The sequence below is a fragment of the Carya illinoinensis genome, chromosome 10 (genome assembly GCF_018687715.1).
Source record: "Carya illinoinensis cultivar Pawnee chromosome 10, C.illinoinensisPawnee_v1, whole genome shotgun sequence".
In the NCBI taxonomy this organism is placed as follows: Eukaryota; Viridiplantae; Streptophyta; class Magnoliopsida; order Fagales; family Juglandaceae; genus Carya; species Carya illinoinensis.
In genome coordinates this window covers 23336923-23354777 of record NC_056761.1, presented here as the reverse complement: position 1 = coordinate 23354777, position 17855 = coordinate 23336923, and the positions used below count along the sequence as shown (strand labels likewise).

At 35.7% G+C, this 17855-nt stretch overlaps 1 protein-coding gene across 1 annotated transcript; it reads right to left on the bottom strand.

Annotated features, from left to right (window-relative positions):
• Nucleotides 1-6597: 6597 nt before the first annotated feature.
• On the bottom strand, nt 6598-13836 carry LOC122278109 (14 kDa zinc-binding protein). The gene is made up of 5 exons (XM_043088206.1): nt 13633-13836; nt 11787-11844; nt 8523-8612; nt 7041-7158; nt 6598-6913 (listed from the first exon to the last, which is right to left on the bottom strand). The coding sequence occupies exons 1-5, from the start codon at nt 13743-13745 to the stop codon at nt 6846-6848; spliced, it is 447 nt and encodes a 148-aa protein (XP_042944140.1). The 5' UTR covers nt 13746-13836; the 3' UTR covers nt 6598-6845.
• Between the last annotated feature and the right edge of the window lie 4019 nt (nt 13837-17855).

The following is a 17855-nucleotide window of genomic DNA, read 5'->3' as shown; positions in this document are numbered from 1 at the left end:
TTTAAGCCTTTGTTGCTATAGATCCAAACCTATTTCTCTGCTACTATTACTACATAACATTATAGGTTTACCTAGAGTTGTAAAACACTATAATACCAAGCTTTGGCACCCCAGTTCCTCGGTAAAAAACCTGGTGAGGATCCTTGGTGTGGTGCCTCGTCCGTCGTGTAAAGGATTTTGAGAGGTCCTGTGGTAGCAAGAGTGTCAGCCAAAGGGTTAACACCCAGGGTTTGGCTGGGTTAGGCATGCCTCATCCAGATGGAAGTGCACATGTTGGATATAGATATAAAATCAGAGAGGAAAAGATAGAGGTTTAGTTTGTGAAGTAGATCTTGTAGTACCAGAAGTCTAAAACAAAATTTTAGGAATAATTAGTGTCATTACACATGAATATTAACTTAGTATGTTCATCGCCTAATGAGCAATAAAATGAATACAATTGGCCGCCCTATTCTAAAAGACTAAGTACATCTCAAATGATGCATGGCTCCTACGATGGAGACAATCCTTCATTCGGGTGGGATCGACTCTACTTCCTTGGGTATCACCTAGTTCTAACTTTGCATCAAAGTCTATGGATTCGAGGATGAAACCATAGGTTAGATAGCTATGACAAAAACTGCTAATAAGAAATAATGCTCCTGAAGATACAATAAATAATTCATGTAAATGGTAAAAGGACGCATATATGTACGCTTTGAAGAGGAATCACCCTCTATGGAGTAGATACATGTGTTCATAAACATGGCGAGGAATCACTCTCTTAGTGAAACACATATATAAACATGGTAAGGAATCAACCTTCGAGGAGTTATCCTCTTATGCAACATATTTTAAAGCATTGATATTATTTAGGTGAGAAATCACCCTTCACTCTAGTAGGAAAGAAATGGTACCAAATGTTGTTAAGGGAGGTGAGGGATAGGATGGATTAGGAAGATGCAGTGATTAGAAATTTACAAGGTGGGCAAGATAGGAGATGTGATCTGTGAGGTTTTACCACTGACATTCTTGTTGTACAGTGCATTAAAATGTCTCATAAGAGTGACTCAATACTTAAGAAGGAGGCGGATAACTCATTCTTTGTGTTGCTAGCCATGCAACAATAGTTTGAACGATTAAATTTGGTGTTAAGGGAGGTGAGGGATAGGATGGATCAAGAAGATGCAGTGATTAAAAATTTACAAGGTGGGCGAGATAGGAGGAGACATGATCCTAGTGTTGAAAATGAGTATGAAAATGAAGAAGATGATGAGGATGAGAAAGACATAGCGTTTGAAGTTAGAATGGGTGGAATAGGCAAACCTAGAGGAGGTAGGCGTGGAAAAGGACCTAGGAGAAATCTAAGGGGTCAAGATAGGGTAGATAGGAACCTTGGGAGCATCAAAATGAAAATACCATATTTCCAAAGTAGGATAGACCCTGAAGTCTATTTAGAGTGGGAAAAGAAAATAGAGTTCATTTTTTATTGTCACAATTATTCAAATGAGAAGAAGATGAAGTTGGTGGTAATTGAGTTCACTGATTATGTAATTATTTGGTGAGACCAATTAGTGACCAATAGGAGGCGGAATCGTGAGAGACCTATAGAAACATGGGATGAGTTGAAAGCTCTCATGAGACGGAGATTTGTACCTAGCCACTACCATATAGACCTCTACCAAAAATTATAAAAAACTTACACAAGGGTTTAGGAGTGTAGAGGATTATCTGAAGAAGATGGAAGTGGCTATGATTCAAGCTAATGTAGAGGAAGATCAGGAGACCACAATGGCCAGATTTTTAAATGGTTTGAATAGGAAAATAGCCAATATAGTTGAGTTGCAATATTATGTAAAGGTATGAGACATGGTGCACATGGTTATGAATGTGGAGAGGCAATTAAATAGAAAGGGGGCAGTAGGGTATACTTCAGTTTATAGCACTCCTCGGAAACCAAAGTAGAATAGAAATGATCGAGCTATAGTAAAGGGGAAGGTTGAACCACCTAAGGGAAAATATAAGAGGACTTACAAGAATAAACCCAAGGTAGATTTCCAACCTTCAAGGAATAGAGATATTAAATATTTTAAATGTTTAGGTTTAGGGCACATCACGTCTCAATGTCCAAACAAGCGGGTGATGATTATGCTTGACAATGGAGAGGTGATGACTAAGACTGAGGATAATAGTGATAAGATGTCCGAGTTGGTTTATGCTAGTGATGATGATGGAGTGGAATACCCATAGAATGTGAGTCTCTTGTTGCCAAGTGTGCTCTCAATTAAAAAAAAAAAAAGAATTAAGGTAGAAGATATGGAGCAGCAGAGAAGGAACATATTTCATACTCGATGTTATGTAAACAACAAGGTGTGTAGCATGATTATAGACGGGGGAAGTTATACCAATGTAGCTAGTGCCACCCTAGTTGAGAAGTTAAGCTTACCTTTACTAAGCATCCTAGATCTTATAAGCTGCAATGGTTGAATGAATGTGGGAAGGTCAAAGTCAATAATTAGGTTTTGGTGGCTTTTACCATTGGGGGGTATAGTGATGTGGTGTTTTGTAATGTAGTGCCTATACATATTGGCCATATTTTGTTGGAGAGACCATACCAATATGATAGAAGGGTGATTCATGATAGGTTTAAGTATACTTTGTGAAGGATGGAAAAACAATCAAAGTTGCTCCTTTAATCCCAAAACAGGTCTATGAGAACCAGCTAAAGTTAAAAAGTGAGAATGAGCAAAAAAAAAGAAAAGATGAGGCCGAAACACAAGAGAGAAAAATGAGAAAAAAGAAAATTGAGGGTGAGGCCAAGACCTCAAGTAAAAGATAGACTGAAAAAGAAAATAGAGAAGTGGCTAAGAATAAAGAAAAGAGAATGGAGCCACAAGAAAAGAAAAATAAATAAATAAATAAAAAAGGGCCTACATAGAGAAAAGGAAAGACAAATATGAGTTTTTATGTAAAGGAGAGTGAGGTTAAGAGGGCATTCTTAGCAGATCAGCCTATGATTTTTCTTGTTTACAAATAATCTTATCTTAATCTTGGTGAAACTAACCAATTTCTTCCTAGTCTGGTTGTTTCTTTGTTGCAGGAGTTCGAGGATGTATTTCCGAAGAAGATGCCGAGTGAGTTGTCGCCCATTAGAGGCATTGAGCATCAAATTACTTTCATACCTGAAGCCGTTATTCCAAACCAACAAGCTTATAAGAGTAATCCAAAAGAGACAAATGAGCTTCAAATGGAAGTTGAAGATTTGATGGGCTAGGGGTACGTGAGGGAGAGCATGAGCCCATGTGCGGTACCAGTGCTATTAGTGCCAAAGAAGGATGGGACTTGGAGGATGTACATTGATTCGGTCAACAATATTACTGTAAAGTATCATCACTCTATTCTTAGATTAGATGATATGATTGATGAATTGCATGGCTCATGTATTTTCAGTAAAATAGATCTTAAAAGTAGATACCATCAAATTCGAATGAAATAGGAAGATAAATAGAAAACTACTTTTAAGACTAAATATGGGCTTTATGAATGGTCGGTTATGCCATTTGGACTTACAAATGTGCCTAGTAGCTTCATGGGATTAATGAACCATGTATTACGTGTGTTCATAGGCAAATTTGTAGTAATGTACTTTGATGATATCCTAGTATAGAGCAAGAATTTAGATAAACATATTGAGCATTTGAGATGTGTTGAGATGTGAAAAGTTGTATGGTAATTTTAATAAATGTACCTTTTGCATGGAAAAATTTTCTTTTCTTGGTTATGTTGTTAGTACAAAAGGTATTAAGGTGAATGAATAAAAAATCAAGGCCATCAAGGAGTGGCCAATGCCTAAAGGCATCACTGAGGCAAAAAGTTTTCATGGTTTAGTTAGTTTTTATAGGCATTTTGTTAAGAACTTTAGCACCATTGCTGCACCACTTTTTGAAATAATTGAAAAAAATGTTGGACTTCATTGGGGAATTGATCAAGCAAATGCATTTGCTACCATTAAAGAAAAGTTATGTTCTGCACCTATGTTAATATTATCTTACTTTAACAAAACTTTTGAAATTGAATGTGATGCCTCAATAATAGGAATTAAAACCATTTTGATGCAGGATAGGCAGCGCATAGCCTTCTTCAGTGAGAAGCTAAGTGGGGCAGTTCTGAATTACTCCACTTATGACAAAGATCTTTATGCTTTATGCTCTTATTCGTGCTCTAGAGACTCAACAGCATTATCTTTGGCCTTAGGAATTTGTGATCCATACCGATCATGAATCATTGAAGTATCTCAAGAGTCAAAGTAAATTAAATATGAGGCATGCTAGATGGATGGAATACATTGAGACCTTTCCTTATGTCATCCGTTACAAGTAAGGTAAGGAAAACATTATTGCTAATACTTTATCATAGAGGTATGTACTTCTTACTTCTATAAGTACTAAAATGCTTGGGTTTGAATATGTGAAAAATGTGTATGCCAATGGCGCTGATTGTTCTAATGTATATATGGCATATGATAAAGCGACATTTAGTAAGTTTTACAAGCATGATGGCTATTTGTTTAAAGAAAGCAAATTGTGTGCGCCAAATTGTTCAATGCATAAATTATTGGTGCATGAGGCACATGGTAGGGGATTAATGGGACACTTTGGTGTCAGGAAAGCCTTAGAAATTTTATATGAACATTTCTTTTGGCCTAGGAAGAGAAGAGACTCCACTCAAATATGTGGTAGGTGCATTACATGTAAAAATGCCAAATCTAAGGTTTTACCACATGAGTTGTATACACCCTTACCCGTTCCTAGCGAGTCATGAATAGACATATCTATGGATTTTATTTTGGAGCTGCCTAAGACAAAAAAGGGTAGATATTATATTTTTGTTTTAGTGGGCAGATTTAATAAAATAGCACATTTCATTCTATGCCATAAACAGATAATGCCATAAACAAAACTGATTTGTTTTTCAAGGAAATAATACGACTCCATGGTATACCTAGGAGTATCGTTTCTAATAGAAATGTTAAATTCCTGAACTACTTTTGAAAAATTTTGTAGGGAAAATTAGGTACCAAACTTTTATTTTTCACTACTTGTCATCTATAAATTGGCGGATAAACTGAAGTAGTCAACAGGACTTTAACTCAACTCTTACGCACTGTCATTCAAAAGAATTTAAAAACTTGGGATGACTGTTTGCTATTTATAGAGTCTGCATATAATAGGATTATGCATACTACTACTTCTTATTCTCCCTTTGAAATTATTTATGGTTTTAATCTACTTACTCTTTTAGATTTAATGTCTTTACCTATTGATGAAATGAGTAGTTTGGATGGACAAAAGAAAACCGAATTGGTGAAGTCAATTCATGAGAGTATACGACTTCAAATTGCATAGAAAAATAAAAAGTTTGCTTCCCAAGTCAATAAAGGGCGAAGGCGTGTCATTTTTGAATCAGGAGATTGGGTTTGGGTTCACATGCACAAACAAAGATTCCCAGCCCATAGAAGGACTAAATTACATCCTTGTGGAGATAGACATTTCCAAATCCTTGAAAAAATTAATAATAATGCTTATAAAATGAATCTTCCAAGTGAGTATAATGGCTCTGCTACTTTCAATGTTTCTGATTTCTCCGTTTGATGCAAGTGACAATTCGAGATCGAATTTTCTTTTAAAAGATGGGGAATGATGGGCACCGAAGTGGATCAAATCTTAAAGATCTATTGCAAGTTTCAAATGAGCTAATCACAAGGTCAAAAGATAAGAAAATCAAGGAAACAACGTAAAGATTGGTGCAATCCACTTGGGACGAGTTTACAAGTTTATCAAATAAGATTCTAACATCAAGATTGAAAGAAAAAGAACCAACTTTAATCCATATGATCTAAGCTACAGAGGGGGTGACATAGCCTATGATTTAGTGTAGACTCTTTATTTCAATAAGTACATGTGTGTGAGCCTATTTTATGTTTCTATATTTAATTCATTAAGTGAACTTTTATTAGCTATAGGTGATATTTTAGGCTTGAAGATGTTCAGCCATGTCTTCTAATTAATGAAGGCCTTAGTTGGCTATTTGTTGGCCTTGGGTTTCATGGAGGGATTAAAAATAACCTTGTGCATTTTACACAAGTTTTCATGTTGAATGAAATTTCAGAAAACTGAAAAGTTTTCTCTACTTGTTCTTGATTAAACCACAAACTTATCAAAAGCAAAACCTTAGTAATGTTCTCAGCAAATCTAAGTTCTTAAAATAAGATTTCAACCGATGTAGATCCTCTTGACTTGATTCTTAACTTTCTTGGATAAATTTTTAATTTGATTGTAGGTTCAAATAATTTCAATATGACGAATTCACATCGATTGACATGATTAGCTAAAGCTGAGTCGGTCTCCTAGTTTGGTAAAGGGGATGATGCAGCTAGATGAATCGTAGCCTCGAATGATAGTTTCTGGGCGTGGGTTTGAGGAAATGATTTTGCCCACAAAGCTAAGTGTTGTAAGATTGTGTGCAACTTGCGGATCTGGTTCACGTATGAAAGGATATTCCAAATCTATTCTGTTTTATCATGTACTTGTAAATGCTGTTATGCAACGTAGCCCAACATAAGTGTAATGCATTTCGCATACTTATTTCAATCAAAACTCAATATTTTTGATTAGCCGCCTTCTTTAAATCTACATAAGGAGACAAGTACGGACCAAAGGCATCAAACAGGGCATCACATATAACGTGCGTGCCTATTAAAGGAAAACTGTCCCCAGTATCAAGTTCAAGTTTCTTGCTTATTGATAGTTACCAATGAGGCAGACAATGCACAATATCACTGCCATTGACACCTTGTCGGCCCAATCTTAGCCAGGGGGCCAGTTCATTTGTCGTCCCCCAATGAGGTGGATGTGAAGGTGATAAACCGATTGACCTGCAGAAAGACAACCACATATTCCCAATATAAATATACTTGAGAAATAAAACAGTGAAATCCCACAATATCAGAACTAATGTTTAGAATAAATTTCAGATGGTAACGAAGGTTAAAGAACACGAACATCCATTTGGCCCATCATTAATCACAACCCTGAAGCCGTCATCCAGGCCTTCCTGCTTGGCAACAAGCTTGGCAGTGTAAAGAAGGCGCCCAAGAATCTCAAAGTGCCGCTCCTCAGCCTGGTAAACAAAGCCAATATCATAAAACTAGTTCTAGATGTTTGCCTGTTTTTTAACAAACCAGCACAGAGGTTTATATATTTTCATTTGGTACAGCACGTCAATGAAGGACACAAATCAATCACCTTGATCAAAAATCAATGTGATGCACCACAAGCTGATTAAAAACATGTTGAAATAAAAAAATGAATAGACATACAAACTGCATGGCATAAAAATTCACCTTAATGGGCAAGGAAATACAAAATGCTCAACCAAACCTATACCAGATAAAAGATCATCCCATGCCTATTTATATCCATAGCATATCCCTAGCTTGCTTGCTGCGAAATTCCAACTAAGTAAAAAGTTGAGGCAGAAAAGGTTTCAATGCATATTTCAAACCTAATTCTTAGAATGCACAGGCACTGCAAGACAGTGAATTCATGCAACTTATAAAACTCTATCTGGCATCCATTTTCAGGTAAAAAATTTTATCCAATGAACGGTAGCGAATTTACCAATCCATTCAATCTTGCAACAAAAAGTTTTTCTTTCCTGATTTTGACACATATATATACTGACATAATTTGCACCCGCAAGAAAACAAAACCTAACTCCTAGATATGCGACATGACCATTTATGTGCTAAAATAATCAAAGAAACTGCATGTAAATTACTTCACAAAAATGGATAGCATGCTCATAATTTCGAATGATATTTACAAAATGTGTCGCTCATAATTTTTATATTAATTAGCTAATGAACCTGAAATTCTTTATGCGAGCAGAAAAGTGTTAGGACTAGGCAGACACGTTACTTTTCCTCCATTGTAATGAACGCCAACTGACAAATCATAGATGTGTTACACAGGCCTAATATTAATCAGTGCTCTCCAGTAACCAATTTCAAATTTTAAGGGAATGAACCAGAAGGTCCAGTACCAATAACTAGAATAATTTTTTTTTTTTTTTGATAAATAAGTAATTTTATTGATCAAAGAATGGCAAAAGCCTGTATTACAACTCTGATGCCCCACCTAAGTGAGCTCATTAGAGGCAAGGACCAATAACTAGAACAATCTTTTAAGCTTGAAACTTTAGGCCATGCTTCAAGTTACTTAAAGAAAGGAGAAAAAAAAAAAAAAAAAAAGAATAAACTCATTGAAGTAAATTCCCAAGAGATGAATTGACAGAGTGGTATTAGATGCAAGGTCTCAAGAGGAGAAAAAGGGAGAAAAGGATGTCTTTAGTTAGGTTAGTTTTCTAACTAGGAACTGCATGAGACAAGAGGAAATTGTCGCATCCGTCCTGTCATTTCCTCCATGCTAAAGTGCAAAGCATAGTTGATAACTGATGTCTATGATAAAGCCACATAAATATACCTTGGATAGTCCAGTCAACCCATCCTTCACTTTAGGAATGATTAGTATGTGTGTGGGAGCCTGGGGAGATATGTCCCTAAAAGCGAGGACCTGCCAAAATGAGACCATATGGTAAGATTAACAGCTATTGCAGGACCACTAAGCCATTAAATGTATCCTAAAGAGGAAATATTTTTTTAATAAGTAATCGAAAATATTAATTAGAAAAAAAATAAAAATAAAAATAAAGGCATAGCCCAGGTACACAAGAACTATACAAGAGGAATGCATAACTAGTAGTAGGAAAAAAGACAAGAAAATTTTGAAAATCAAACCAATAACAATCCATAAAAGTAGTCCAAAGGAACAGGGTGCATTTAAAACGTAAGTTTTAAGCTTCTCCATCACCTGCTCCCAATCCTAAAAATTTCCATCATTTCGTTTCCGCCAAATACACCACACCAAACAGCTAAGAACCATCTTCCACTCTGCTTCACATTGTACGCTGCCATATAACCCTCTCCAATTGGAAAAGAGGTCTAGTATCCTTCTGGGCCTAACCAAGTCAACCCAACTCGACTGAAAAAATCCATAAAGCACTGATAATCTGACAATGACGTGAAATTCAGTCTATAGTTTCCTGCTCATTTTGCACATACTGCAGAAATTCATCATAATGATATGACATTTCCTTATCTACAAAAATAAGGATATGGCGTTTTCTTAAATTGTCCACAGTGAGGATCTTAGTAATGAGGTTGGCCAAGCAAATAATGCAACTTTCAAAGGCACCTTAGAACACCAAATACTCCTCCAGTTACTATAGAAGGGTATAAGACCTTATAGAAAGATAGGATAGTAAACTTCCCTTTCCTGGTAGGGGTCCAAAGAATCTTAGTTGCATCTCCAAGCCTTCATCTAGTAAATAAAAAGAGATTGAAGAACTCTATGAAGGCATAAACCACTCAATCATGAGCCACTTAAAAAAAAGTAACATCGCCATAGGAGAAGTCCAATAGATTAGCCATTGAAGTCTCCTGTGCATGTGCAATACTATACATCTCTGGAAAAGCTTTCTTGAGGACCATGCCTCCACACCATATAAGTCATGCCAGAATCTAGTCCTACAGCCATCCATCTCAACTCTAGTCTGATTAGAAAACAACTCCCATCCCTTCCTGATATATTTCCATAACCACCACTCTATTTGACTCATATACCTCATTTAACCCCCACCCATCCCAAGCACAACTAAATTTAGAGTCCACCATGACTTTTCACAAGGCCTCCCCCTCTCATGATGGAAATGCCAAAGCCACATCCCTACGGGAGCACAATTGAACAAAAGCAAGTTCAAACTCCCAAACTGCCCGTAGAAATCAAGCTGAACGCATTATCCCAGTTGTAAAAGTTGAACTATTCATTGAGCACGCTCTGTAAAAAATTCGTGTAGCTTCTCTATTTGATTGGCCACACTAATGAAAAGGGGCAACAAGGACACGAAATATGCTTACATATTAGTGAAGGTACAGTTGATCAGACTGATCCTACCAACCTCAAGACAAATACATTCTCTTCCAACCAACCAATAGGAACTTTAATCTTCAAACTCACACTATCCAAGATAGACATGGCCTTGAAAGAAGCTCCAAAGGGAGGACAAACTATCCCTGTTAGAAACATTACTCGTATGAACTATCTTTGACTTATCCACATTCACTTTCAACCCAGAGACAGCTTCAAAATATAGGAAAAGGGCCCTCAAAAGGCAGTGGTTAGCCAAGTTCACCACGTAATATGGGGTGAATATCAGGTTATCATCCACGGACAATAGATGTGAAATGTTAAGCACACCAAACTATTGGCACCCAAAGAAGAGGCAGAGAGAACTTCCACAACCACCAGTTGATAGAATTTTTGTCAAGACCTCCATGATAATAACAAAACATAACAAGAACAACAGATCTCCTTGTCTCAAATTGGGAAGAGCTACTAAAGATGCCAAAGAAAGTTTCATTCACTAATATAGAAAAGCGCACAAAGAGATAAATGAGCTGCCCAAGATCACCATTTTCTCCAAAACCACATCTCTTGAGCAAATAATGAAATCCCAATTAATATGTTCATAAGCCTTCACGTCTAATTTGGAAAGCACCCCGGCTCACCTAAGCTGAGCCTACTATCCAATCAGTCACCATCTTTTTTTTTTTATAAGTATCCAATCATTCACCATCTATAAGCACAAAATCTAAGATTTTTCTACCTTTGAAAATAACCATTTTGTGACTTCAAAATAATCTCTCAACAGCCCTAATCAACCAATTTGAAGGACTTTGGAAATTATTTATATGCCCAATTCACAAGGAATGATGGGGAGAAAGTCATTAAAATCCACTGCCCCAACTTTTTTAGGAACAAGGGCTATGAAAGTGGCATTAAGGCTTTGCTCAAACTTAATATCCATACTAAATTCTTAAAATACATTTATAATGTCTTCTTTAAGTCTTCTTTATCATTGATCAGACTTTTTACCACTTTATGAACCTCACTTTCTTCAAATTCCAGTACTAATCCTTCATGTTTGGACCTCCAAGCAAACCACTCAGAAAACAGATGCTTATAATATTGCGCAATGTGATCCTTAAAATCTTAAGAAAATAAACATGTTCATCAGATCCTCTACATGTTTTGTTCATAAGGAAAAAACAGTAAACAAAAAGTTACCAAATAACTTAGAAAAAGGAAGATATATCAGCCAAAAGCAATTAAAAATTTTGGCTCTTCATTTACCATCCCCTCCAGTTAAGCGAAACCATTTGATAGCTAACCACATTTGGGAAGATAGAGCCAAACTAAACTTTCACAAACTCAGAGGAAAGGCCATCCAACAAATGAGTAACACAACCAGCTAACCAGACAATCGCCCTTCAGCCTCTTGAAGCTTTAAAAACAGTATTAGACTAAGAACCCACAGGGGCCGGGGCCAAAAAGCTCTGATCACTCCTGTGTCTACCGCTTCCCAGATTTTATGATGATGACATCATAAAAAACACAAAGTGAATCAACTAAATAACACTAACTTAGACATTCAAAATGAATCTATAACACTTCTATGTACTAAAGAGCATCCTTCTCTATTTCTAATATAGTTGAAGGGGATCCCCATACATATAGCTACAGTTCCATTGAAACAACAAACGTTTACCAAAAATGATGATGGGAAAAGTATATGGAACTATGAAAACAATTAGAAAGGTAACTAGTTGGAAGAGAGCAAGGTCTTACCTTATCATCCTCATACACAACCTTGGATGGAATTTCCTTATTAATGATCTTGTCAAATCTGCACATTAAATGACGCAAAGTGATTAATTGAAGATTGATATGCTAATGAAATTTAAGATTAATTATCCAAATTTTTTTTTTGATAAGTAATAAAAGCTTCATTAAGATAAAGATGGGCATAGCCCAGGTACACTGGAGGTATACATGAACATACACCTATTTAAGAACTAGAAACAAAGATTAATTATCCAAATTTAACATCTATTGTGCAGATCATGAAAAATAAAAGGTGCAACTTATTGAAGCAAGTTGGGAAAAGTGGTAAACCTGTAAATGATTTGAGTCCCAATTTAAAAACAGCACTAAAATATTCAAATAATTGTTAGTCAAGTGATACAAAGATTAGACCAACATGGGCATTTACTTATTTATTTTACTTATATAATGTAAGTAAACCCAAGAAATAACACAAATGGTTTAATTCTGATATAAAGTTTGCAATTCAAAGTAATGCCCAATATTCTCAAAGCCCTGCTATTGTTTTAGGTACACACTCACCCTTGAGTCTTTTGAGCATAACCAGATGGGAGCAATACCAAACATATTAATGCAATCCCAAAGATTCCTCCATTAATGCCTTGTAATGCCTCAGTAAGTCCCACATTGGGTGGGTGAAGTATGATTAAAGTGCATTAATGCCAATTCCCACATTAGTTTCTTACTACATAGAACCAAACTTCATACTCAGAGCTTCAACTATGACCTTGGCTAGTCCTTTTGAAGTATACTTTTAGATGTGGCTTGTACTTTTCTTGGATCGTTATAAATTATATCATAGTCAACCGAGAAATACCATGTGAAACTGGGTTGCTCATCACAACAGGGTTCCTGAATAATGATGTTATAGATTTTAGTAGGGGGATAAAGGAAGATTAAGTGCCAAATCCATGTTAGTTTCTTACTAGGTGGAATTGAGCTCTGCAATGATTTCAAGAAACTTCAGTTGTAACATTATCTAGTCCTTTTGGAGTAAAAGTCTCACATTGGTTGGATGAAAATATGGTGAAGATACATTTAGTGCTACATTTGGGTCCTGATGAGGGCATTCATATTTGAGTAAGATATGACAAAGATGGGTGAAATATGATAAAATGTATTGATTGTCAAGTCTCATATTCATTGTTTACTAGTTGAAAATGAGCTTTATAACAGTTCAAAAGAACTTCAATCATAAGTTTGACAAGTTCTTTTTTGTTATAAGTTTGACAAGTTCTTTACGAGAATAACAAGTATGAATTAAACTTTTCTTGTGACGTTACATGCCCCAGTTGCATCTAAAGCTAACCTTAAGAAATGAATCTTACGCTAAATTTAGATCCGACGGAAAATATAATCATGAATCCCATGCATTAAGAAGGAACACCAAAGGACAAAGGCAAATAATGATCGATCATCTGAAGATCTAAAATAATTGGTCTTCATCACATCCTGGTGGTGAACTACAATAAATCTCAGACAACTCATCCATGAGGATGAAAAAGTACCGATTAACTCACAAGAAGTGCTCGTTATCTCTTAATCACAAAAGTAGCATTTGGTCAGTCAAAATCCCCCATATGCATAAGACATCGTCTAAACATCATACAGTTAACCAATGTAAAACACAGAAGGAAAAGAACAACTGCATGAGGAAAAAGCGCCATTTTTTTTCATATTTGTGGCCTATTATAATATGCAACTGGTGCCCAATCAGAATGGCATACAAAAGAATGGATAAAAAAAATAATGGCGATAAACCAAGTAAACAGAGGGGGAAGTCGAGGGAAAAAAAGAAAAAAAGTGTTACATGGTAGGAGAATCAGAGGGAACGGCTGCAAGAGCAGCCTCCTTCTCGGAAGCCATTGGAGACAGGTGAGAATTCAAGAGAGCGAGTCGGCTACTTATGCTTTCATCACTCATCAGCTCTCTTTATCCCTTCGCACCCTCTTTAAAGTCCACGAAACCCCAACGGGTTCTCTTTTTCATTCTACGCAGCACCGATTCTCATCCCTCAGCTGGAGCCTCTTTCCCCACTCTGGCTATTGGCCAATAGGGCGTCGCCACACCATCTCTGAGTACTTTTTTTTTTGGATCTGAGAATTTGCTCTACTCATTTCGGCCAATCAATATATTTTAAAAAAACAAATAGAGGTCAAAGCCGCTAGGTGAAGCACGACATAAACACGTGACACTCTTGTGACTGTCATTTCATTTAAAATTAATATTTATATAAATAATTTTAATAATATATCATGGGCAGTGGTATATTCACCCAAAGATGTAGCCTGAATATTTACAGGAAATTTTTTTTTTATTTTTTTATATTCTTAAATATTTTTTAAAAAAAATTGACAATATCGCTAAAAAAAATTTCCTTAATTACTAAGTAAAAAAATAAAAATAAAAATTCAAAACTCAAAGCATTTCTCATACATCATACCATGCAAAAATTAGAATATTACATCATCCATACTTCCAAACTATATAAGAATTTTTTGTAACTGATATGCTAAATTGACAATTTCTATATTTTTTCATGTTCATTGATTTATTCATTTCATTTTGAGGTCGAGACGGAGAAACTTACCTTAATTCAAAGTGTTAATGTCAAAAATTGTACAACAAGTCGAAATTGAGGAAAAAATTACCTGGCCCATGATGATGATTTGGATGTCAATAGAGTACTCTTCGAGTTCATCCATAAAAGAAATAATAAAAAAATAAATAAAGAGACGGAAAAATTACGTGATTCGGTATAAAAGCTCACGTCCACATGGTCCTTGGAGGCAAAACTCACTATAATAGACAATTTAGAATCTCTCATGGTCTCACGTATCTTTTAATACAATGAAGAAATTTAGGATTTCGAGATATTGAAGACAATGCCTATCTTGAAAGAAAATTATTTAGAGTAGTCATTGTGCATGGAGTTTGGATAAAGAAAAGTTGTCGAGAGCCCCTTAGAGTTGTGGAGATCTCTCCCTTATATAAAGATATATTTCCTTCTTTTGAGTGATTGAGTCCTACTTGCCTTATGAAACCCTTTCCTTTTAAGAGTCTTATCCTTTCAGTTTATCCCTTCATTGCCTTGTCTTTTGACTTTATCTATTCTCTTATTACTAGTAATAAGTTTTCAATGGGTTGAACCCATTCAACTTTATCCATAACAGATGCTTGTGATTCTTAAGGTCAGTTTGCTCAATAATAAGACATTAAGAATCTTCAAATCAAGCTGCAATAGACATTGTAGAAAAATAAACTCTGAGAATTGGTCTCTAGTTTCTGTTTGTTTGTGCTAAGTAATGAAGAACTTTGAGTATAGAGTTTAGCTTGGAGAGATAGGCGAGAGCTCTGGTTAGAGAAATAGGCGAGAGATGGACTTGAACGTGTTAAGTGCAAGCACATAGCTCAGTTTGAAGTTTGTTTGTATGAATGTTTGTCTAATTGGTTGTATGAGACTACTTATCGTTAGCAAAGAGTGCATATTTCTATGATTGTATTTTGCTATTTGTTTGCAGTGTTGGATTTTTTACCCCTTGTTGCGATTTTCTATTAATTCCATTTTTGTGTTTAACTTTAGAATTTGTTTGTTGTAACCCGCGCTTAGTGATTAGGGAGTTCATCAACCCCCTGGGTCTGTGGCTCATTCCCACTAGCGGCGGTTGTGATAAGTGAAGACACTCAACTTTTATATATAGGCGGGAGATGTGTGAGTGCAGACACTCAACTTGGTGTTTGGTAGGAGGTTACCTAACCGCATTAAAGCAGCAAGAATGAAAACAAATAACTAAGTTGTTTACTCCTTTGAGAGTCAGTAGTGAGTGGAGACACTTGGCTTTGAGAGCTGGGCAGAAGATAAACTGAACTGTGTTAGGAGCGAGCACGAAGCATCAACTTATGGATGTGGAGCATTGGCGTATGAGTGCAAAGCATCGACTTGATGAGGGAGAGGTGGACTCGACCCTTATGGTAGGGAGGGAGGTAGAGCTTGACCGTGCCACTATTGCAAGATACAAGCTTGATTGTTTTGCTGTGACAGGAGTTAGGAATTAATCAAGTTTCTATGTCGGGGACCAAACTCAACCGGTTGTTGCGGGTGGTAAGGCTCAACCACTCTACTATGGGGGAGGTTGGACTAGACTGTGCTAGAGAATTTCCACAAAAACCAAACGAGTCAGTGCAAATAGTCCAAATTATAAGTTCGAGGTCTACAAACCTAAGTCCTTTTGCTAGAATGTGACGAAGGCTTAAGGTGGACCAGTGAGGCCCACGGGCGGCATGCTTTGGCAATGATAAAAATTCAGGGTGCTCGCAATACCATACGGTCTATTATGATGATAACAAATTAAAATATACAATCAGTGCCCAAATGGGACTTCACAGCTGGCGTTTCACGCCACATGGTGATTTCCAGCGAAGTATATTCTAGGAGCATGTAGCCACTCGTGGAACCCCAATGAGTTTTGTGGGGGAACCTCCAAAATCCAAATTCATTAGTGTAAATAAAAGGTAAAATAGTAAGTTTGGGAAAGACAAACTAGACCAATTCAGCTGCTGCTTTCAATTCTTTTTTATTGTGATTGTTCATTGTTAAATGATTTTTTGCATAATGAAAGCTGTTCCTCCCTGAGGCTTTTTTTTTTTTTTTAGTGAGTTGTGACTTTTGGTTGATTATAACTAGCAATTAAAGTGCACTATTTTTGTAACAGCCCGCTAGAAATTCAATTGTGAAATTTCTATTAACTTTAAGAATCTCGTGAAAACCCCATAAGTTTTCACGAATCCATTAATCATATAGGTTTTTGTCTAACTACATAGTTAGTGTTATTATTTACTATGGTATCAGAAGTGTATTTTTGATTATTGGAGATAGTTAGAAGTGTCAAAATGTATTATGGTTTGTGCCATTAGACTCGGAGGGTTATTTAAAGTCTTATGGCGCAATAACATTTTTTCATATTTTCGGTCAAAATGTCTGTTCAAAACTGTAGATATTATTGGATAAAAGGAAATATTTTGAGGTAATTTTCATGAATATTATTGGGTAAAAATATTTTGAGTTGATTTTTATAGATATTATTAGATAAAAATATCTTAAGTTGATTTTTTGTAGATACTATTGGATAGAATATTATGAGATAATCTTTTATAGATATTTTGGGTAGGAGAAAACTACACTCAACTCTCAACTCCAGCCTCATCTCTTCCATATCTCATCCATAATTATCTCCAGCCACCTCTCCCCACGAAATTATCTTCAATTACACCTTCCAATAAAAGATTATCAAACACTCTCTCTCGGACAACTTTTAGGAGGTCTTTTGCACGCCCATTTCGAAGCTGTTGTAAGTGTTTTATCATAAAGTCTCCTTCATATAAGTTGTTTCTTTTTTAGTCTAGTTTACATGGATATCTTATTTACCCCATTTTAAGATCATTTGGTCAGTCAAATATTGTGTAAACTATAGAAAGGTCATTCTGGGAGATAAACTGGAGAATATGTTATAGTTTGGAGTTTTTGACCAAGCTAATGGATAGATATTGGTCCGAAATTTTTATAGAGTATTGTTAACATGTATATATGACTATTGGTTGAGGAGTTTTGCATGATTAAAGGTTTTGATGAAAGAGTTTCTTAGATTTAAAAACTTAGAAACTGGAAGAGGAAAAACAGTTTCTGTTTTGAGAAAGTTTAACTCTTTGGTGGTCTAAACCTATTCTAATGACTTTAATAATTTTATTGGAGGATCCTAAGTATCTTATATACATGTTATATTATTATTTTGAAGATATTTGATGTTAGTTTCAAAGATATGAAATTTTATGCAAAGAGATATTCAAATAAGCCAAAGTGTGGATATTCTTGGCTAAATTTATGTTTTGGTTAATTTCTAACCATGTGATCTTGAATTAGAAACTTATATATGTTTTAGGACATCTTTTTAAACCATGTGATGGTTTGGTTTGAAGATCATATATTTATAAGTCATAGATCAAGAGATTTATCAAAACTAGTTGAGGAAAAAGTTT

What these genes read in the sequence shown, in the direction of transcription:
- LOC122278109 (XM_043088206.1), bottom strand. Translation starts at nt 13,745, where the DNA reads ATGAGTGATGAAAGCATAAGTAGCCGACTCGCTCTCTTGAATTCTCAC. An exon ending in CCCTCTGATTCTCCTACCAT is followed by an intron (nt 11,845 to 13,632) that starts GTAACACTTTTT and finishes TTTAATGTGCAG; the next exon opens with ATTTGACAAGATCATTAATA. An exon ending in TTGTGTATGAGGATGATAAG is followed by an intron (nt 8,613 to 11,786) that starts GTAAGACCTTGC and finishes TCATTTTGGCAG; the next exon opens with GTCCTCGCTTTTAGGGACAT.